This window comes from Narcine bancroftii, chromosome 6 (assembly GCF_036971445.1).
Source record: "Narcine bancroftii isolate sNarBan1 chromosome 6, sNarBan1.hap1, whole genome shotgun sequence".
In the NCBI taxonomy this organism is placed as follows: domain Eukaryota; kingdom Metazoa; phylum Chordata; class Chondrichthyes; order Torpediniformes; family Narcinidae; genus Narcine; species Narcine bancroftii.
The window spans coordinates 242,024,333-242,046,700 of NC_091474.1; the positions used below are offsets into that span (position 1 = coordinate 242,024,333).

At 42.4% G+C, this 22,368-nt stretch overlaps 1 protein-coding gene across 9 annotated transcripts in view; it reads left to right on the plus strand.

Annotated features, from left to right (window-relative positions):
* LOC138737182 (CSC1-like protein 2) overlaps window positions 1-22,368 on the plus strand; it is a 243,333-nt gene that overhangs the window by 158,931 nt on the left and 62,034 nt on the right. For all 9 annotated transcript variants that reach the window (XM_069887811.1, XM_069887809.1, XM_069887812.1 and 6 more), the window contains 5 exons: window positions 6,105-6,156; window positions 8,489-8,597; window positions 11,427-11,497; window positions 12,875-12,955; window positions 13,882-13,993. In XM_069887811.1, coding sequence (XP_069743912.1) covers window positions 6,105-6,156; window positions 8,489-8,597; window positions 11,427-11,497; window positions 12,875-12,955; window positions 13,882-13,993 — 425 coding nt within the window. The remainder of the gene's footprint in view (window positions 1-6,104; window positions 6,157-8,488; window positions 8,598-11,426; window positions 11,498-12,874; window positions 12,956-13,881; window positions 13,994-22,368) is intronic.

Below are 22,368 nucleotides of genomic sequence, written 5' to 3' on the forward strand. Positions count from 1 at the left end.
AATTTATTTTTAAAACTTAAGATCAAGCCTGCATTCACCATATCAGGTAGCAGCTCATTCCACACTCCCACCCCTCTGAGTGAAGAATTTTCCCCTAATGTTCCCCCTAAACTTTTCCCCTTTTAGCTTAAAACTGAAATTTAAAAAAACTCTCGTATTTATCTCCCCCAATCTGTGGAAAGAGCCTTCTCACATCCGCTCTATTATATCACATAATCTTGTAAACCTCTATCAAATTGCCCCCTCATTCTTCTTCGCTCCAAGGAATAAAGTCCAAACCTGTTTAACTTTTCCCTGTAACTCAACTCCTGAAGACGTGGCCACATCCTAGTAAATCTTCTCTGCACTCTTTCAATCTTTTTGATATCCTTCCTGTAGTTTGGTGACCAGAACTGCACACAATACTCCAAATTTGGCCTCACCAAAATCTTAAGCAACTTCAATATAACATCCTCCTATATTTAATACTTTGATTTATAAAGGCTAAGATGCCAAAAGCTTTCTTTACAACCCTGTCCACCTGCAACGCAACCTTCAGGGAACAATGTATCTGTATTCCCAGATCTCCTTGCTCCTTGGCACCCTAGCACTTACTGTGTATATCCTACCTTTGTTTGCTCTTCCAAAATGCAACACCTGACACTTGTTGCATAATTCGTCAGCCATTTTTTGTCCCATTCTCCCAGTTGGCCCAGATCCCTCTGGAAGCTTTGAAAATCTTCCTCACTGTCCACTACACCTCCTGTCTTTGTGTTATCAGCAAACTTACTGATCCAATTTACCACGTTATCATCCAGATCATTGATATAGACATCAAGCAACAATGGTCCCAGCACAGATCCCTGAGGAACACCATTAGTCACAGGCCTCCAGGCTGAGAAGCAACCATATAACCATATAACCACTTACAGCACAGAACAGGCCAGTTCGGTCCTACTAGTCCATGCCGTAACAAATCCCCACCCTCCTAGTCCTACTGACCAGCACCCGGTCTATACCCCTCCAGTCTTCTCCTCTCCATGTAACCATCCACTCTATCCTTAAATGTAACCAATGATCCCGCCTCAACTACGTCTGCCGGAAGCTCATTCCACATCCCTACCACCCCTCATGTTCCCTTTATAATTTTCCCCCTTCAATCTTAAACCATGCCCTCTAGTTTGAATCTCCCCCACTCTTAATTGAAAAAGCCTATCCACATTTACTCTGTCTGTCCCTTTTAAAATCTTAAACACCTCTATTAAGCCCCCCCTCAATATTCTACGCTCCAGAGAAAAAAGCCCTAGTCTGCACAACCTTTCCCTGTAACTCAAACCTTGAAATCCTGTCAACATTCTCGTGAACCTTCTCTGTACTCTCTCTATTTTGTTTATATCTTTCCTATAATTTGGTGACCAAAACTATACACAGTACTCCAAATTTGGCCTCACCAATGCCTTGTACAATTTCATCATAACCTCCCTACTCTTGAATTCAATACTTCGATTTATGAAGGCCAACATTCCAAATGCCTTCTTCACCACACCATCTACCTGAGTATCAGCCTTGAGGGTACTATTTACCATCACTCCTAAATCCCTTTGTTGCTCTACACATCTCAATAGCCTACCATTTAATGCATATGACCTATTTAGATTTGCCATTTTTCCAAAATGTAACACCTCACACTTATCTAAATTCCATCAGCCATTTCTCAGCCCACACCTCCAGCCTTCCCAAATCACCTTTTAATCTACGGTAATCTTCCTCACTGTCCACAACACCACCAATCTTTGTATCATCCGCAAACTTGCTTATCCAATTCTCCACCCCTACTTCCAGATCGTTAATATGTATAACAAACAATAGTGGACCCGGGACCGATCCCTGAGGAACTCCACTAGTCACTGGCCTCCAATTGGACAAACAATTTTCCACCACTACTCTCTGACTCCTCCCATCCAACCATTGCTGAATCCATTGCACTACCTCCTTATTTATACCTATTGCCTCCAGCTTTTTTCCTAACCTCCTGAGGGGAACTTTGTCAAAAGCTTTACTAAAGTCTAAATAGACAACATCCACAGCTTTCCCTTCATCAACCTTTTTTGAAACCCCCTCGAAAAACTCAATCAGGTTTGTCAAGCATGATCTACCATCCACTACCACTCTCTGTTTTCTCCAACACAGGCAATTTCAAGTCGAGTTTATAACCTCTCCATGGATACCTAGTTTCTTACCATAAATGCAAGAAAATTGGAGGGCTATGGTGTGAGGTTGGAAAAAAATTACAGTAGATTTTTGTAGAGTAGGTTTACATCGATCAGCAGAGTGGTGGGCTGAATGTTCTATGACTGTCTTATCCAATCTCTCCTGATAACTCAAGCACTCCATTCCAGGCCAAATCCTTGAGAATTTTTTCTGCACCCTTCACTAACTTTCTAATATCATTACTGTCATGTGTCAACCAAAAGGGCACACAAGTTTATCCTAACCATCCTTTTGTGAGACTAACGTGATGTCCCAACTTTCGTACTTGAGGCCTCAGCCGATGAAGGCAAGCATGCCACGTGCTGTTTTCACTGCCCTGGCTTGCCTCTTTCAGCAAACTATGTGCTTGTAGCCCAAGGACTCTCTGTTCAACAACACCACCCAGGGCCCTACCATTGACTCTGTATGTCATACAGAGCCAAAAAAATTGTACAGTGTATATTTACATGAAAATTATTATTTTCTACAGCTTTTTAAACAAAAACAACTAAAGGCCACTACATACTACGTAATGCAATTAAGAAGTAATAAATATGTACAGTTATCTTGGTGTGGGGGAAAAAAAGTGACAAAGCAAGAATTCCACATCCCAAACTGCATCCCTTTACACTTGTCTGAGTTAATTCCATCTACTGTTTCCTTTGCTCACTTTCCCAGTTGGTCAATAACCTATTACAACCATAAACGGCCTTTTTCATTGACTGTACACCAATTTTGTTGCCATCCACACAGTCATGTTCAACTTCATTATCATCTGACTGTACATCTGACAAAACAGCTTTTCTCAGATCCATGATGCACACACTTTGACACATAATTTATGGTAGATAATAATCACATATTTAAAGATATAATTTAAAATGCATTAATACATATATGTGTGTGTTACCAGATTCTGTCAGTCTCATGGTCTGCAGGAAGAAACTATGTTCCAGCCAGGCAGTCCTGATGTTGATGCTCCTGTACCTCTTTCTTGATGGTAGTGCGTGAAAGATACTGTGATCCTTTGAGTCTTATTTAAGCATCAATCCCAGTAAATGTCAATAGAGGAAAGAGAGACGCCAGTGATCTTCCCCTGTACTCTAGAATGACTTCTAGTCATTCACTTTCAAATCATTAATCTTGACGATTGAACAATAAAGGGCCCAGCACCATTCCCTTCACCACACCACTGCTCAAAGGCCTCTGATCCATAGGCAACCCTCCACTACCACGGAGTTAAACAAAGTCTATAGATGCTGGGATCGAGTGACATACACAAATGGGCTGGAGAAACTCAACAGGTCACATAGCATCCATTGGAAACAAAGGATAACAAACATTTCGGGCCTGGCCCTTGGTCACGGAGAAGCAAAAACAGGCTGGTGCCTCAACTATCTCCCTCTGCTTCCCCACACCAAGCAAATTCTGTATTCATTCAGCCAACTTTCACTGGATCGTAGGTGCCTTAAACTTGCAGGCCAGGCTACCATGCAGGACCTTGTCAAAAAATCTTGTGGAATATTGACCTGATGATGAATGCATTGCTTTAGGTTGTCACAGCACAGCTGTGGAATGCAGCAATTTTATCCAAAATCATGTGGAAGGTTTTTCCTTTGAACTATGCATGAATTGGAGCAAAACAGCATTGTTCTTCTCCATCATTGGGCCATAATGGATGGGCGATTTATGGGGTTGGAAGCATGTCCCTTAATTGAGGAAGGGGTATCTTTGTCTGGAAAAGCCATTTGTGAAATGGGCAATCAATGTCAGGAAGATGGCTCCTTGGCTTTTGAAAAGTGTGATTTATGCCAGGCCCAGAATGCCAGACTGCCAAGACCCAGGAGTCTTCATCTGAATTAGCATCAAATAAAATCAAGGGAATTGACCATTCCATCACTAATGCTCACTCGATCATTCTGTTTTCGCTTGAATTTCTGTACGCCTATTATTAAGATGGAGACTTGAGAATAAAAAAACAGATGTGGGAGTAGGCAACACAGCCATCACACTACAGAAATAGGCCCTTCTAATCTGTGCCGAACTATTAATTTCCTAATGCAACTGACCTGCATCATCCATACCCCTCCCATGCTTGTACCTGTCCAAGGTTTATGTAAGATTTAAAATTGAGTTCGCGTTCACCACTTCACCTGACAGCTTGTTCCACACTCCCCACCACTCTCTGTGTGAAGAACTTCCCCCAAATGTTTCCCTTAAATTTTACCTCTTTCACCCTTAACCCATATCCTTGGGTTTCTGTCTCACCTAACCCTCAGTGGAAAAAAGCCTACTTGTATTTACTTTATCTAAACCCTTATAATTTTGTATGCATTTACCAAATTTCCCCTCATCCTTCTACACTCCAGGGAATAAAGTCCTAATCTGTTTAACCTTTCCCTATATCCCAGTTCCTCGAGTCCTGGCAACATCCTGGGAGATCTTTTCTGCACTTCTTCAATCTTACGGATACATTTCCTGTAGTTAGGTAACCAAAATTGCACACAATACTCCACACCAATGTCTAATACAATTTGACCATAAACACCAAACTCCTCTAGAACACAGAACACTCTAACACAGTACAGGCCCTTTGGCCCTCAGTGTATATAGACCTACCAAAATGCAGGTTACACTGAACAGCATCCAGTCCGGAATATGCATGATATGGTTGTTGTACAGTGTACATATTCTCCAAAACATTCTCTTACTGCATCTGAACAAGTAATTTGTAAGAAAAAAAAGAATTAAATTCAATAGATAATTAATACATAAACAGATCACCCTTTATCGTATAGCTATGACTTGGAAAACTGAGATTGATGTGGGGTTACAGAGGTGGCATCTGGAACTGAGGTCATGTATTCCTTTGGGAGAAAATAATTTAGGTGATAACTTTTTCTTTTAAAGCATTGAGCCCTTATTTGGATTATATGGGGTTAAAATGTTGAATTCCCTGGAGCTCATCATGGTGGTGTTACTCTGATCCATGGCGGTCTATTCTGTTTTTGATGGTTTAAATCTCCTGCTTTCTTCCTTTTTTGGGGGTGGGGGGGCGGAGGGGGGGAGAAGGTTTTCATTTGTACATTCAAAATTTTAAATAAAGTATTAAAAAAAAAGATAGACAATGAGTACACGGTTAAAGTTCAATAATAAAACTGGCATTAGTTCACATCATCCTCATTGTGGGGTTGGACTTTTTAAAAATTTCCGACCCACAAACCCATGTCACCCAATGAACCTACCAATCCCGAACGTCGTTGGAACGTGGGAGGAAACCGGAGCACCCAGAGAAAGCCCACGCAGGTGTCGGGGAGTACAGACAAGTTCCTTTCAGGCAGTGCCGGATTCGAACCTGAGTCACTGGCGCTGCATTAACTGGCCACTGGTGTAGTATGAGGAGTATCAAAAGCCTGATGAACGTGATAATCGATGAAAGTAAGATAACCAAACTGTAAAATGAAACATAAAGTGCAGCAGAAGTGCCTGAACTAATTGGTTTTGTTTGGGTGATGAGAGGGTGCAGACTTTATCAAAATTGATTGATATGGTCTGAAATGGTATACCAACAACACTATTGCAGAGCCAGGGACCGGGGTTTGTAGCCGGCACTTTCTGTAAGGAGTTTTGTGTTCTCCCCATGTCTGCGTGAGTTTCCTCTAGTGCTCTGGTTTCTCCTGCCCTTCAAAACCATACAGGGGTTGTCAGCTAATTGGGCGGCATGGGCTCATGGGTTGAAAGGGCCTCTTCTCGTGCTTAATGTATGACTAAATTTAACGCCTCTTATAGATGGTGCAGCAACGGCGAATCCCTTCTCTATCATGAATGTTCTAATGATGACATTAGTCTAAACAGCAAAATTCTGACTCTTTCAGAAAATAACGCCTACTGTTTTGGCCGAACGACGATAGCGAATCTGAAGTCTGGGTAAGCATCACAGACCTAATGCTCCAATTCGCATCCATAACCGTGTTCATTTAAGAGTCGCAAAGCAACTTCCAAGGCTGTTTGGTTGCGTCAAATTTTGCCTTTTATGCAGGAGTTTTACTGCTATTGATTAAGGATGAGCGCCCATACTGTATTTCTCTACTACTTTGCCTCACTCTTTGAAGGCTGGGAGTGTTGAGTTTATAATGCATAAAAGTTCTGGAGAAACCTGGCAGGTCATGCAGCATCTATCGGAAGTCAAGGTTTCTCCAGTAGTTTTGTTTATTGCACTCAACCCTAGCATCTGCAGTCTTTCTTGGTTTAACTTGAGTTTGTAATGCGTGAACCATGCAAATTCTTTGGGGAAACCTAGACTTGCCTTGATTTCTGCCAGTCCACCTTTAAACAGTTTGCTTGGTAGTGAATGAGGGCAACCAAAATACAAAGGTTATTAAACGCCAATATTATTGCAGTGTTTGTCTTGTTATCATGAACACACGGGGAAGGAAAACTTGCCTCTGTACAGCTCCAGAATTTTCAAGGCTTTGCCACAAGCAGGTTTTCTTGACTGGCAGAAATCAAGGCGAGTATATAACAGCCATTCCATTCTGACCGACCGTCGGATCTCAAAATGAATGCAAGTCAGAGGTATGTTAGCATGGCATGTAGAAGTCGTATACCTGAACAACATTCTTTGTGGTTTAATACAATAATGGTTTAATCCAGCACGAAAATTCATGAGATTTTTTTGAATACTGGACGTTTACCGAATGGCAACTGAGAGCGAGAAATGAGAGAGATGCTGTGATGTACACAATGCCAGGATATTGTCTGACAGTCACTATGTACACACAAAGCTGTATGACCAAGCGTAATTTTGATATTTGCATATATTTTTTTAATTTATATAATTTTTTGGTTGTGTGTACGGATGGGCATGGGTCGTAAGTCGGGAAGAGGCTGTACTTGTATCAATCAACTTTATGGTGACAACGCCTTTAAAAAAAATCAACGAAGCCAATGTGAAAAGTAGCATGAGAAATTTTTAAACGGGTGTGGAAAACTCACCAGTGCTCCCCTTTTCTCTTTCGTTCAAATTCACAGGAGCCCAAAAAGCCATGGGAATGGGGCCTGTTGAATTGAATGTTGATCGATCAGGATTTCAAACAATTGATAATGATATTGAGTTTATTGTGTTGAACATTTAACAATGTTGCGATACACTGAAATTCTCACTTGCTACAGTCAATCAGGTAGTTTATCTACTAAAAAAAACAACTGCATTGATTTTAAGACAATAAATACAAAAAAAGATAATGAATATTCATTGTTATTTTAGTGCATTGGGTCCAGGAAAGGTCCTCTGCAATAGACACTCCCAGGAATTTAAATTTCCTCACCCTCTCTACCTCTGATTTACCCCTTTGTTCACTGGGTCATAAACCTCTGGTATCCCCCTCTTGAAGTCCACAATCAACTCTTTGGTTCTGGTGACATTGAGTGCAAGGTTGTTGTTGGTGCACCATTCAGCCAAGTTTTCCATCCCCCTCCAGCATGCTGACTCTGTGCCCCCCCCACCCTCCCCCACAACCCACTACTGTGGTATTGTCAGTAAATTTTCAGTGTTGTTGTAATAATGAGCTGCACAGTCATTGTTGTAAAGTGAGTGGAGTGGGGGGGGCCTAAAAATACTAGCGCTATTGTGTAATTAAACAATAAAGTCTGTAACTGCTGAGGTCGAGTGCACTGAAGAAACTCAACAGGTCACATGGCATAACCTGCTGAGTTTCTCCAGAGCATTTATGTATTGCACCTACTTTATGTGTCAGCTCTCATCACAGATTTCACATTCAGCATGGATCAGAGCTAAACTGCAGGGTGAAGCGAAAGTTGTGGGAGAAGCAGTAGTTTCTATGGGAACTGCAAAGCAATTGTTCAATTTTAAATGAAATAATACGTCACTCTACACCATGACGTGAAGGTGAGAATGTGGATGAAAGGATTTGCTGGATTCACACTTTCGGGGATTATAGATTTTTGTTTTTATATATTTAGACAAACAGCACAGTAATGGCCCTTTCAGCCCATGAGCCCTTGCTCCCCAATTACACCCAAATGACCTACAACCCCAGTACATTTTCAATGGTGGGAGGAAACTGGAGTCCCTGGAGGAAACTCACGCAGACATGGGGAGAACAGACAAGCTCCTGACAGCACAGGATTCAAACCCCGGTGCTGTAACAGCGACACTCACCGTACCAACCACTGTCTTTGATTATAGTTTAAGCCATATTGTATGGGATCCCTTTAATCTATTCCTATTTGTTTAAAGGAATAACCTGCTATGGCTCCATACAGTTTTCTCCTTCCTGTACCTGCTTCTCACTGTCTATAGCATGAGGCGACATACTTCAAAAATGCACTATAGAGAAGATGATTTGGTAAGTATGTAATGAAATATCCTTCAATCCACTGGCCTTTGCAATGATGGTCACAATTTGCTAGTTGACTTGTATCTGGGTTGTCAGATTCTGTGATTGTTAGTTTCTCAAGTACATTCACAGGTCAATATCTGTAATTGAGTTTTCATTCATCAACAGAAGTAATTGCCTGGCTGTGACAGAATCCAGTGCAAACCAAAAACAACTCCGGCTAATCCCGAGTTGGAAAAGGCAGAATGCATTAACAGGTTGGGAAGGGTACAAGAGAAAATTGTCAAGCAATATCTGTGGAATCATAAATGGGATTTCTTTTCTCAAGGAAATTGGAAAAAATAGAGGTCAAATTATGAATTAATGTGCTTCCTCGAGGCAGAAAATAGATATTCTTTGAAATAGAAATCTACAGCACAGAACAGGTCCTGTGCCGACCCAATAGCCTACTCTTAACAACCCAGAATTTCCTGACTGCATAACCCTCCATTTTCCTCAGTTCTGTGTATCTATCTAATCTCCTCTTAACAGATCCTATTGTACCTGCCTCTACCACCATTGCTGGCAGTGCATTCCATGCACCCACTACATTCAATGTGGAAAAACTTACATCCCTCCTGTACTTATTCCCAAGCACCTTAAAACTACGCCCCTCGTGTTAGCCATTTCAGTCCTGGGGAAAAGTCTCTGGCTATCCACTAGGATCAATGCCTATCATCATCTTGTGGAGCGATGTTGATCAGTGGGAAAAGGTGTGTGTGTTGTGTGTTGTGTGTTGTGTGTTGTGTGTTGTGTGTTGTGTGTTGTGTGTTGTGTGTTGTGTGTTGTGTGTTGTGTGTGTGTGTGTGTGGTCAGGAGCAGGCCCTGCTCTGTAACTAGATGCATGACATCATAACTTACTCTTACACTACAGACCATTACCCAAGGAGTACTTGACAGCTCCCAACAGATCAATCCCATTTTCTTGCAGCCCTGCAACTTGCTCTCCCATGTACCTTTGATTGGACGGATACATGGATCGGATGGGTTCAGAGGGATATGGGCCAAATGCAGCCAAGTGGGACATTTTAGTACTGTGGGCAATTTGGAAAGCCCTGCCTGATTTTTTTTTTGCCAACTCCCAACACTTAGCTTAATTGGCTACTGTGAATTAACCCCCATCAGTCCAGGCGATGTGAGAGGAAACCAGTGGAAGCCTATATTCACAGGGAGGATAAACCAGCTCCACGCTGCACCCAAAATCAGAATCTTGTAGGATTCGTCCCCCAAGCGTCTTGGCACCTTACTTTTATGCCTGATGTGACCTCTCCAGACACAGTCCTGCCCAACCACATCTCCAAATCTTTCCAGTAGCCTCACACCCCAACACGATGATGGTAAAATGCAGAAACTTGGTTGTTCCCCACAAATAAATCTGTCAGGAGGCAGACAGAATTCTTCTTAAGCCTCGATAGTTTACTTCATCAAATAAACAAGGCACGACTCTGAAAGTGTGATCCACAACAGCTCCTGGAGTGGCATGCAGAGGTGCTTCAATACTCAGTGCCTATAGCACTTCATTTGCCTTTCAGCCCCCTCTCACTGCACCAGCCAGTGATATATAGGGCAGAGCATCGAACAGTACAGTGAAGCACCACAACAGGTCCTTTGGCCCATGTATCTGTGCCAAACACGATATCCAAATTAAATTAAAATCTTGCCGTCTAGGCATCCATATCCCTACATCGCCATCATATTTGTGTGTCTGTCCAGAAGTCTCTTAAATGCTACTATTGTATCTGCATCCATCACTAATCCAGGTACACTCCACTGTGTGGAAAAAGAAATACCCTGTACGTCTCCTTTAAACTTCCTCCTCATACCTTAAAGGATGTGTGTTTAGCACTTTTACCCTGGGGAATAGATTCTGACTGTGCAATCTTTCAATGCCTCACTTAATTTTATAAATTTGGGGGGGATGGGCTTGTGGGCCTTGAACGTCAAAATTAAACCTCTATCAGGTCTCCCCTCAGCCACCAATCCTCCAGAGGGAATAAAAACAAGTTTGTGTAACCTATCCTCGTATCGTATACCCTCTAAACCAGGCATAACCATGGTAAACCTCCTCTGTATCCTTTCCAAGGCCTTCCCATCCTTCCTGTAATGGGATGACCAGAATTGTGCACAATATTCTAAGGGTGCCCTGATCAAGTTGTTACGTAGCTACAACATGGGTTCCTTATTTTAATACAGAATGCCCTATCTAATGAAGCCAAGCATACCACCCCATCTCCTTGTTTAGTCACTCTCAAGGAGCTATGGACCTCTACCAACCCCCCCTCCACCCCCCCCCCCCAACTTTTCCTTCAGATCCTACTGCACGTCAATGCTTTTAAGAATGCTAGTGGTAACTCTCTATGTTCCCCATAAGTTTGATCTCCCAAAGTGTAACATCTCACACTTTTCTGGATTAAACTCCATCTGCCATTTCCCTGCCCATATCTAACCAATCTATATCCTTCTGTGCTTTCTAATAGCCCTCTATTGTCAAATTGGGTGATCCAGTTTGACACAGATCCACAAAGGCAGTCTGCATGGGGCAGCGTTCGAAATGCTCCTCTGAGCGGGGACAGTAAGCAACTTGGGGAGGAATTCCAGTGATTCTTTTGAAGAATTCAGCTTATACGATTAGCCCGAGAAAAGAAAACCATAATTTGGCATTCGCCATTAGAGTTGGAGATGCTCTGCCACATCTAAATTGGAAGTCAGATCACTGATTGAAGTTAGGATTTAAACTGCTGTTGGAATCTATTGTTGAGCTGAAAAGTTGACACATCTTTCACAATCATATCTTTATAGGTAAAACGCACTTTATTTATAAATGGATTATCAAAATATGCTGAACCGGAAAAGATAAAACAGCATTTTCAGTGAGTACAATTTCAGCTGCTCAACTATGCTTAAGTGATAGTTAACCATATAACCATTTACGGAGCAGAAACAGGCCATGTTGGCCTTTCGAGTCCGCACCAGTTCACTGATTTTGTGTGTGATAAGTATAGTTGGGAAGGGCTTGCGTATTGTAGTTTGAAATCAGCTTTTGAATTTGTAATAAACATTTGTATAAACTGAACTGCTCTCGGTGTGTGTGAGTCTATTTTCTTTCGGTAGCTCAAACACTGTGACCAATCTAAAATGAACAAAATGAGAGGTATAAGTTTACCCAAGACAGCAGTACAGGATTTACATGGATGTATGGCTCTATCTTCATTGCCTTGATGTCGTGCACACAGATCAAACTGACTTGAAAGGAATATTTGTTCCGGTTGTATGCAATGACACAGTTCATTTATTCTGCTCGACACTGTTCACTTCCTGCACTACTGTGCCATGAAAGGTGTATCACTGAGAGCAGTTTCTTCTATAGTGTGTACACTTTTACTTCTGTTCAGTTTCCCTATTTTCTCTGCTGATATCGACTGTAACTCACAATGCATACGGTGGTTTTCTTTCTTCTTTCACTCCAGTGCATAGCAGAACTGGCTGTTTCTTCCACTCCTGGTACCATGTGATGTTTCTTTTATTACAATAAAGAAACTTTGAAATATTTTTATTGATAATCTTTCAGACATCAACAGCACTGCCCACATCCATGCCCCTTTTCAACATCAAAAAGCAAAGGTTGATTATTCTTGTGTTTACTTGTCACAAAATGCCTAATTCAGTGAACCATAGAACATTACAGCCAGAAACAGTTCCCTTCAGCCCTTCTAGTCTGTGCTGAACCATTTTTATGCCTAGACCCACTGATCTGCACCCAGTCTATAGCCCTCCATACCTCTCCCATCCATGGAGCTGCCCAAATTTTTCTTAAACGTTAAAATTGATTTTAAGCAGAGCAGCTCCTTCCTATGCCGGAATGAATCTGGCATTAGGAAGTTGTTGAGGGACTGAAAGACGAGCCGAATTTCCTGGAGATATTTATTCCTAAGAACTTGACTCTTTCGACTTCAGCTCCATTCATGTGGACAGAGATGGAACTCCTGATATCCATGATCATTAGTGGCCTTAAATCCATTCTGGGTCTCCATTACTGGTTTATAACTCTCCTTATAAGTGCTGATTTTTTCTGATTGGTCCATTCTAAAAGCAACCCATATCAAATGGAAAATAATAGGAAGCTGCCGAGTTTACTTTTGTCCATAAATCAGGAGTTAAGTTAATGATAGTTGGTTTGAATTTTAAAACTATGTAGTGCCTACTCTATGATTGTCACTTTGGGTGAATTGATACTGTGTTCATTACAGGGAAGCATACCCAGATTGCCCTGTTTATGAAGCCCGACTCTGCTATAATGTGGCCAAGTTGATGTACCTCAGTGCAGAGCGGTAAGTAACTTCTCCTCTTTCTCTGGCAATAGAACAGTAATTGATGCTCTGCTTCACTGATAGATTGGTTCTTGATTAGCCAGGGCATCAAAGGTTTTGGGGAGAAAAATGGGGAAAGTTGATCAGCTCGTGGTTAAATGGTGGGGCAGACTCAAGGGGCTGAATGGCCTATTTCTGCACCAAAGGTCTTGGGGTCTTTACTATCCTGCCAATTACTTTTTGGTAATTCAAGCTATAGAACTGCTTTCCAAAAATATTTGAACATTTCTGCTCCATTACCATGCACTGGACCCGACAATTTCAATTCATCTGCCTGCAACCTCTCATCATTGTTAGACCATGGTGCATTGGAGCCTTGCTTAGTGCTTGGGATGCATTCCATAGAGTGAGGGCATGAGTGGATTCAGTGCTAAAAGGGGTTATGGTAGCATGGAACATAGAGAGGTTATAGATGGCGCTGTCGTGGTGAGGACCTGGTGCAAGCCCCATCAGTTGGTGGTTATGCAAAAAATGTACTGTCAGTTATGCGGACAGGTCCTTGGTGGTACTGGATTAACTTATGATTAAGGTAGTACATGGAGGTTTGAGAGCATTATAGCTGTGGGGGAACAAATAAGCATTCGTAATCCTAAAAGTTCTGGACTCCAGGTGACTGTAACTTCCGCCTGAAGGTAGCAGCAAGAATGTGGCCAGGCTCATGGGAGTCCTTGAGGCAGTACCACATGTGGATATCTTTAATGGACAGGAGGCCAGTGTGCCCGTACTGGCCTTGGTTATGCCTGCCACCTCTGTGCTCTTGGGCGTACCAAGTTTGCCCTTCCTGCTGTACCTGTGCCCTGCGTGCGCGTGCGGTGCGTGTGATCCTTGTGATTTGCGTGTGACCTCCACTTTGTTCACCCTATGTTTGTTCCAATGCTGCACTTTAGGCGAAAAGCTGAGCGCAGCCGTGTGTACTACTCCAAAGAGGAAACACCAGTTATGATTTATCCTAAGCCCTGCGGTCAACTGTGCTGTTGTGTTGTCAAAGGCTGTGAGCAGGTAGGTGAACTAATTTTGACAAGGAGACTGATTCTCATGGAACAATGGACCTAGCACCGATTCCTGAGGCACAACATAAGTCACAGACCTCCATTCAGAGTCAATCCTCTACTACCACTCTCTGACTTCTCCCATAATCCATTTTACTACCTCATCATAGATACTGAGGAACTGAACCTTCCTGACCAACCTCTCATGTAGGACCTTGTCAAAGGCCTTATAATTTTTTTAAATTTAGACGTACAGCAAGGTAACAGGCTCTACCCACGCCCCCCCCCCCCCACCCCCATTATACCCAATTAACCTACAACCCTGGTACATTTTGAACGATGGAAGGAAACTGGAGCACCTGGAGGAAACCAACACAGACACAGGGAGAATATACAAACTCTTTACAGACACTGCCAAATTCAGACCTGGGTTAAACACGACCTACCACACATTAAGCCATATTAACAATCCCTAATTAGTCCTTGTCTAGCCAAGTGCTTGTATATCTGGTCGCTTCAAGATTCCTTTATTGTCATGACAGTGCTACACTACACGGAATTTGCTTTCGTCTGCTGTAAGGCATACAGATCCGCCATCGGCAGAAATTGCCTGAAGTCCCTCGAGTATAAGGGAAAGAGAACCAAAAGAAAGTCCCCCAGAGTCACCAAGTGTCTGTGGATTTGCCTCCAGCGCTACCATAGTTCCTATAGACACAGAGTCAAGTCCAAACCATCCGCAAGCTCCAAACCTCTGATACAATTAGGAAACCTTCTCTAACCTCTCGCATCACAGTTCCAATGCCTGATATGACTTCAACCAGTCTTGAGCCAGTCTCCAGCAGTCAGCTGCCTGGTGTGAACCCCTTGACTGCCATCCCCTGCAGACTGTGCGGTTCCTCACTCGGGTCGTCGCCAACAGTCCACCACCTGTGTGCTCTTCAGCTGTAGAACACCTCTGCCTTTCCTTTACCAACAGGGGGTGTGCGAGTCCTCTGCTTTCTGAAAGTCTGCAACCCCTCGTGGCTACTGCTGATCATGAGCTCCGCCACCTTGGGCGCCGTGCCTGAGGTTGCTGAATTTTTAAATAAGACCTCCATTGACAGCAGTCAGTCTGGGAGGCTGGACCCCATGGAAGTGTTGTGTCTCCGCTCCCTGCTTTCAACACATTAGCGGCATCTCTGCCATTATAGCAGCTCCAAAAGGGCTGCCATTTTCCATCATCTTGGGACAATTTGCCCACGATTGATGTCAAGCTAACCAGCCTATAATTTCCTGTATTATTCAGTCTTTTTTAGACAACAGAACAAAGTTGGCTATCCCCTAGCACCTCACCCGAGGCCAAGGACATTTTAAATCCCCTACAGTTTCTGCACGAGTCTCCCTCAAGGTTCACAGGAATATCTTATCATGCCATAGAGGTTTATCCACCCTTATTTGCCTCAAGACAACAAGCACCTCATCCTCTAATCTGAATATGGTTCATGACCTCCTTTTCAACCTGCTCCACCTCACCTTAAACACATCCTCAAGTGTATGATGCTTTTACCCCGGGGAGGGGGGGGGCGGGGGGAAGATTCTGACTGTCCACCCTATCCATACCTCTCATGGTTTTATAAACTTCTATCAGGTCTCCCCTCAGCCTCCAACGCTCCAGAGAAAACTAGCCTGTCCAACCTCGCTAAATGGTTTTGTATAGCTACAACTTAATGAATTTTGAGCTGGTGAATTTTCCATGGAGTCTGAGTCATATCAGTTAATGAGCTGGTACAATTTACACTTACAAAGCAGACACAGCCTCCAATAATTTGAATCAGGCAAATCCAGCGGCTACTCTGTAAAATGACCTTTCTCTCCAAAAGCTTCCAGAAGAGACTGTTCTGCTGTGCATCAGCCGAGATTGCGAACTTGTCATCCTTATCTGGAAGAGTTAACAGCCTGAACTTACTGTCCAGTGATCTCTGTTGGAGAGTGTGGGCACTTTTTCCCATTGTGCCAACTCAGGATAAAAGTCTATTTCTACCATACGTTCCACTTCCTCAGATTGCCCCACTTTGCAAGTGCAGATTCACAGAGCCACAGAAATGGATCCTCTGCCCCACCATGTCCATACTGACAATCAGATGTTCATCTACTCTAATCCCGTTTTCAGCTCTTGGTCCATTGCCCACTGTGCTTTGCTGATCAATTGTGAGAGTTTCATCCTCCTCTCTTCCCTCAGATTATAATCAGCCCATCGGTCCAACTTGTCCATACCAGCCAAGTTGTCTCCCCGAGCTAGTCGCATTTACCCATATCCTCTAAATCATCCATTCTCAATGGGGGCCTAAATACATTTAATGGGGGGGAGTCCATGGACTGAAATCATTGTAGTTGGTAGGAAGGAGGTACAGAAGAAACCAACTAAACTTGACCTGCTTCACAGGGAAGGGGCCAGTAAACTTTGAGCAAAATCCTGAGTGGGGCTATAGCCAAAAAGAGATTGTGAATGGCTGCTCTAAACCTTTTCCTTTCCTTGTGCTTGTCTAAATTCCTTTTAAACATTATAATTGTGCCCTCTTCTGCTTCTCTCGGTATCTAATTCTAGTTCTCTTCCCACTCACCTCTCTGCCCTTCCACTGTACTAATTAAGGAAAAGAATGTTGAGCCAGATGAAGTGAAGAAATATGGTAAGGAGGTTATGGATAATATAAGAATTATATAAGAATTAATGAGGAGGTAGTGTTGGCTATATTGAAAAAGATCAAGGTGGATAAATCTCCAGGTCCTGACAAAATATTCCCTAGGACCCTGAGGGAAGTTAGTGAACAAATAGTGGGGGTATTGACAAAAATATTTAAAATGTCACTGGCCATGGGGGAAGTGCCAGAGAACTGGAGGGTGGCTCAGATTGTTCTGCTGTTCAAAAAAGGATCCAAAAGTAAACCTGGTAATTATAGGCCTGTAAGTCTTGCGTCAGTGGTGGGTAAATTAATCAAAAATATTCTTAGAGATGGTATTTACAACTATTTGGAAAGACAGGGATTGATTTGGAGTAGTTAGCATGGTTTTGTACGTGGTAGATTGTGTCTAACAAATCTTGTAGAGTTTTTCGAGAAGGTTACTTCAAAGGATGTTGTCTATTTGGACTTTAGTAAGGCTTTTGGTAAGATTCCCCATAAGAGGTTAGTAAGGAAGGTGGAACCATTTGGGATTAATGATGAAGTAGTGAAATTGATTCAGCAATGGTTGGATGGGAGATGCCAGAGAGTAGTGGTGGAAAATTGTTTGTCGAATTGGAGGCCGGTGTTGAGTGCCTCATGGAACAGTACTGGGTCCACTGCTGTTTGTCATTTATATTAACGGTGTAGATGATAGGGTAGCAAACTTGATTAGTAAATTTGCAGATGATACAAAGGTTGGTGTTGTTGTGGATGGAGAGGAAGATTATCAAAGCTTACAGGGCAGTTAGAAGAGTGAGCTGAAAGATGGCAGATGGAGTTTAATACTGATAGATGTGAGGTGCTACATTTTGGTAGAGCTAATTAAAATAGGACGTAAATGTTAAATGGTAGACAATTGAGGAGTGCAGTGGAACAAAGGGTTTTAGGAGTCATGGTACATAATTCCCTGAAAGTTGAATCACATGTGGATAGGGTGGTGAAGAAGGCATTTAGTATGTTGGCTTTCATAAATCAGAGTACAGAATATGGGAGTTGGGATGTTGTGTTGAAATTGTATAAGGCATTGGTGAGGCCAAATTTGGAATATTGTGTGCGATTTTGGTCGCCGAATTAAAAAAAGAATATAAACAGTATAGAGAAAGTGCGGAGCAGGTTTACGAGAATGTTGCAGGGTTTTCAGCGTTTGAGTTACAGGGAAAGGTTGATCAGGTTGGGACTTTATTCCCTGGAGTGTAGAAGATTGAGGGGTGATTTGATAGAGGTATTCAAAATTATGAGGGGGACAGATAGAGTCAATGTGGATTGGCTTTTTCCACTGAGAGTGGGGGAGATTCAAACAAGAGGGCATGGATTGAGAGTAAAAGGGGAAAAGTTTAGGGGAAGCACGAGGGAGAATTTCTTCATGCAGAAGGTGGTGGGGGTATGGAATGATCAATTGTGAGAGTTTCATCCTCCTCTCTTCCCTCAGATTACAATCAGCCCAGTGGTGGTAGAAGCGAGATTGATATTAATATTCAAGGATAGGTTGAATAAGGTATATGGACGGGAGAGGTATGGCGGGTTATGGGCCTAATGCGGGTCAGTGGGAGAAGATGTTCGACATGGACTAGTTGGGCTGAACTGGCCTGTTTATGTACTGTAAATGGTTATACTGTGTGAGGTCAAATAACTGAAATTAATTTTTTTATTATGCACAAATATTTAGAAGTTGTAAGTGGAAGTGGGGAGAAGAGAGAGGGATAGATTGAGCAGAAATGTAGCTTAATAGTGCTGTTTCAGTTGAAGTCATTAGGACATTTTAATAGTTTATGGTTTTGAGGTGGTAATGACCATGCTGAATGGTCAGACTGCTGTTCAATCCTAGATCACCTCTCCCATCTATTCCAGAATTGCTGTCTTGGCTCAATTATTTATTGCATTATGTTCATTCAATCCAAACATAGATTTCCTGTGCCTCCTGATAGCTCCAGTCTCTCCTTATAACTTGAGCACTCCAATCCAGGAAAAAATCTTGTAATTTTTTTCTCCACCCTTTCCAGCTTCCTTCCTAAAGCTATGTGACCAAAACTTCACACAGATAACCCCCTCTGTCTAAACCTGTACATATGTGAACTTGTACAATCGTAATATATTGACCCAACTCCTGTTTTCAGTGCCGTGATTGATGTAGGCCATATAGTGTCAATTATTTTATAAAATCTGATCTCATTGCAACTTCTACATGCTCTATATAAAGTTTGTATCCAGTCATCCCAAACTATCTCTGATTCTTGCCCCACAGCCACATGATCTGTTCAACTCCCCCTTTCAGTCAGTGTATTTTTATTCGCTTTAGAAGGGAAAGAACATTTTGGTGGAAAGTTGGCAAGACATTGAACATCTGATTCATCAAAAAAAAATTATTTTTTCTTTGTGTTAAACCTTTATTTAATTGCTGCATTTATATTAGATTTGAATTTAGGTGTACGGAATTCTAGGGTGGTGATTCCTAAGGGGGCCATAGCCAAAAAAGGGTTGAGAATGACTACAAACCTTTCCCATCCTTGTTCTAAGCACCTGCCCTTTCGTTTTGGATTCCTCTGCTCTGGCGAAAAGTTTTGTATAACCTACCCTATTTATGCCCCTCATAATTCTGTGCACCTCCATCACTTCCTCCTCCTCCGCTCTGAGTAAAACAAAGGCAGCCCACTCAGCGTTCCTTGGATGGAGCATTTCAGTTTGAGGAAGTATCCTAGTGAATTTCCTCTGCTCTCTCTCCAGTGCAATCACAAGTGTGCGCAAGGCAGTTGAGGAACATGAGCTAATATGCATCTGGCACATCATGTGACGATCAATATTGCATGATGGCCAAAGACAATGTATGCTCTATTTAAGGGTTGTTAGGGACCTTTTACATCCAACCGAGAGGGCAGATCTAAAGAGCATAATGTTGAGTCCATTTGGGTAGAGATAAAGAATAACAAAGGGAAAAAATTATTGGTGGGTGTTATCTATCGCCCACCAAATAACAATAGTTTAGTGGCACAGGAAATAAATAGAGAGATAAGTGAGGCATGTAATAATGATACGGCAGTCGTCATGGGGGACTTTAACTTCCACATAGATTGGGAAAATCAAGTTGGTTGTGGGAGTCTAGAAGAGGACTTCATAGAATGCATCCACGATAGCTTTCTTGAGCAGCATGTTAAGGAACCCACAAGAGAAAATGCTCTCCTGGGTCTAGTGTTGTGCAATGAGATAAGTAGAGTTAATGATGTAATAGTCAGAGACCATCTGGGAATTAGCGATCATAGTATGATTGAATTTCTCATTCAGATGGAAGGGGAAGAGTTAGATCTAAAACTAATATATTATGCTTCAACAGGGGTGACTCCCAAAGGATGAGGGAGGAATTGGGCAGAGTGGACTGGGAGCACAGGCTAATTGATGAAACAGTTGAGGAACAGTGGAAGATTTTCAAAGAAATATTTTGTAATGCTCAAGAAAAATATATTCTGGTCAGGAAAAAGGGCAGCAAGGGAGGGAAAAATCAACCGTGGTTAACAAAGGAAATGAAGGACAGTATAAAATTGAAGGCGCAGGTGTACAAAGCTGCAAAGAGCAGTGGGAAACTGGAAGATTGGGAAAACTTTAAGAGATAACAAGGGGTTACAAAGCGGGTAATAAGAAATGGGAAAAAGGATTATGAAAGTAAATTGGCACAAAATATAAAAACAGAAAGCAAAAAATTTTATAAAGATATAAAACAGAAGAGGGTGGCCAGAGTTAACATAGGACCCTTGGAGGATGAGAAAGGAAAACTGGTGGCAAAAAATGAGGAAATGGCCGAGGCATTAAACAAATATTTTGTGTCAGTCTTCACGGTGGAAGACACGTCCAGCATGCCCAAGTGCGGAGTTAAGGATGCGAATGTTGGGGAGGGCCTTGATAAAATAGTTGTTACAAAGGAAGTAGTGTTGGAGAAACTAATGGGACTAAAGCCAGACAAATCACCTGGTCCTGATGATATGCATCCAAGGGTTCTGAAAGAAATGGCAGAAGTTATAGTTGATGCATTGGTGGTCATAGACCAAAATTCCTTGGATTCTGGGCAGGTCCCGGCAGACTGGAAGACAGCAAATGTCACGCCACTTTTTAAGAAGGGATGTAGGCAGAAGACTGGAAATTATCGGCCAATTAGCTTGATGTCTGTAGTTGGGAAAATGCTTGAAGCCGTCATTAAAGATGAAATAGTGAAACTTTCGGAATGTAAGGGTTCAATCAGGCAGACACAGCATGGTTTTAGAAAGGGAAGATCTTGTTTGACAAACTTGTTAGGATTCTTTGAGGATATAATGGGTGCGGTGGATAGAGGGGAACAGGTTGATGTTGTATATTTGGATTTCCAGAAAGGTGCCGCACAAGAGACTTATCAGTAAGTTACAGGAAAGTGGAGTCTGGGGAAGTCTATTGGCCTGGATTGAAAATTGGTTGTCTGACAGGAGGCAGAGAGTCGGGATAAGTGGGAGTTTTTCAGGTTGGCAGAGAGTGGTAAGTGGGGTGCCGCAGGGGTCAGTGTTAGGCCCACACCTGTTCATCATTTACATTGATGACTTGGAGGAGGGGACAAAATGTGATGTAGCCAAGTTTGCGGATGACACCAAATTGAGTGGAAGAGCAAATTGTAATGAGGATGTGGAGAGTCTGCAGAGGGATAGAGTTAAGCTGGATGAGTGGGCAAAGGTCTGGCAGATGGAGTACAATGTTAGTAAGTGTGAGGTTATCCACTTTGGCAAGAAAAATAAAAGAGCTGAATATTATTTAAAGGGTGAAAAACTATAGCATGCTGTTGTGCAGAGGGACTTGGGAGGGCTTGTGCATGAATCGCAAAAAGGTAGGTTGCAGGTGCAGCAGGTTATTAAGAAGGCAAATGGAATGTTGGCCTTCATCACAAGAGGAATTGAATTCAGGAGTAGAGAGGTCATGTTGCAACTGTACAAGGTACTGGTGAGACCGCACCTGGAGTACTGTGTCCAGTTCTGGTCTCCATATTTGAGGAAGGATATACTGGCTTTGGAGATGGTCCAGAGGAGGTTTACTAGGTTGATCCCTGGGATGAAGGGGTTGACTTATGATGAAAGATTAAATCGTCTAGGATTGTATTCGCTCGAGTTCAGAAGAATGAGAGGAGATCTTATAGAAACATTTAGGATTATGAAGGGTATGGATAGGATAGATGTAGGAAGCTTTTTTGAGCTGGCCGGGAAAACTAAAACGAGAGGACACAGTCTCAAGATTTGGGGGAGTAGATTTAGGACAGAGATGAGGAAAAATACTTTTTCCCAGAGAGTAGTGAATGTTTGGAATTCTCTAACCAGGGAAGTGGTTGAGGCTGCCTCATTAAACATATTTAAAATTCGGTTAGATACATTTTTACATGATAGAGGAATTAGGGGATAAGGGGAGAAGGCAGGTAGGTGGAGTTAGGTCATAAATTAGATCAGCCATGATCATATTGAATGGCGGAGCAGGCTCGATGGGCCATTTGTGGCCTACTCCTGTTCCTACTTCCTATGTTCCTATGGCAGCTGGGCTACGATTCAACATGTATATCAGCCTGGGTTTTGAGCAACCTGGTTTGAGCAGCGTGGAATAGTTGGCAGTCCCTGGACTCATACGGTCAGTCTGTGCTGTGAATAAGTTTAAAAGTGAGTCGTAGGAGGGGGCACTACTTGGCTCCATTGCA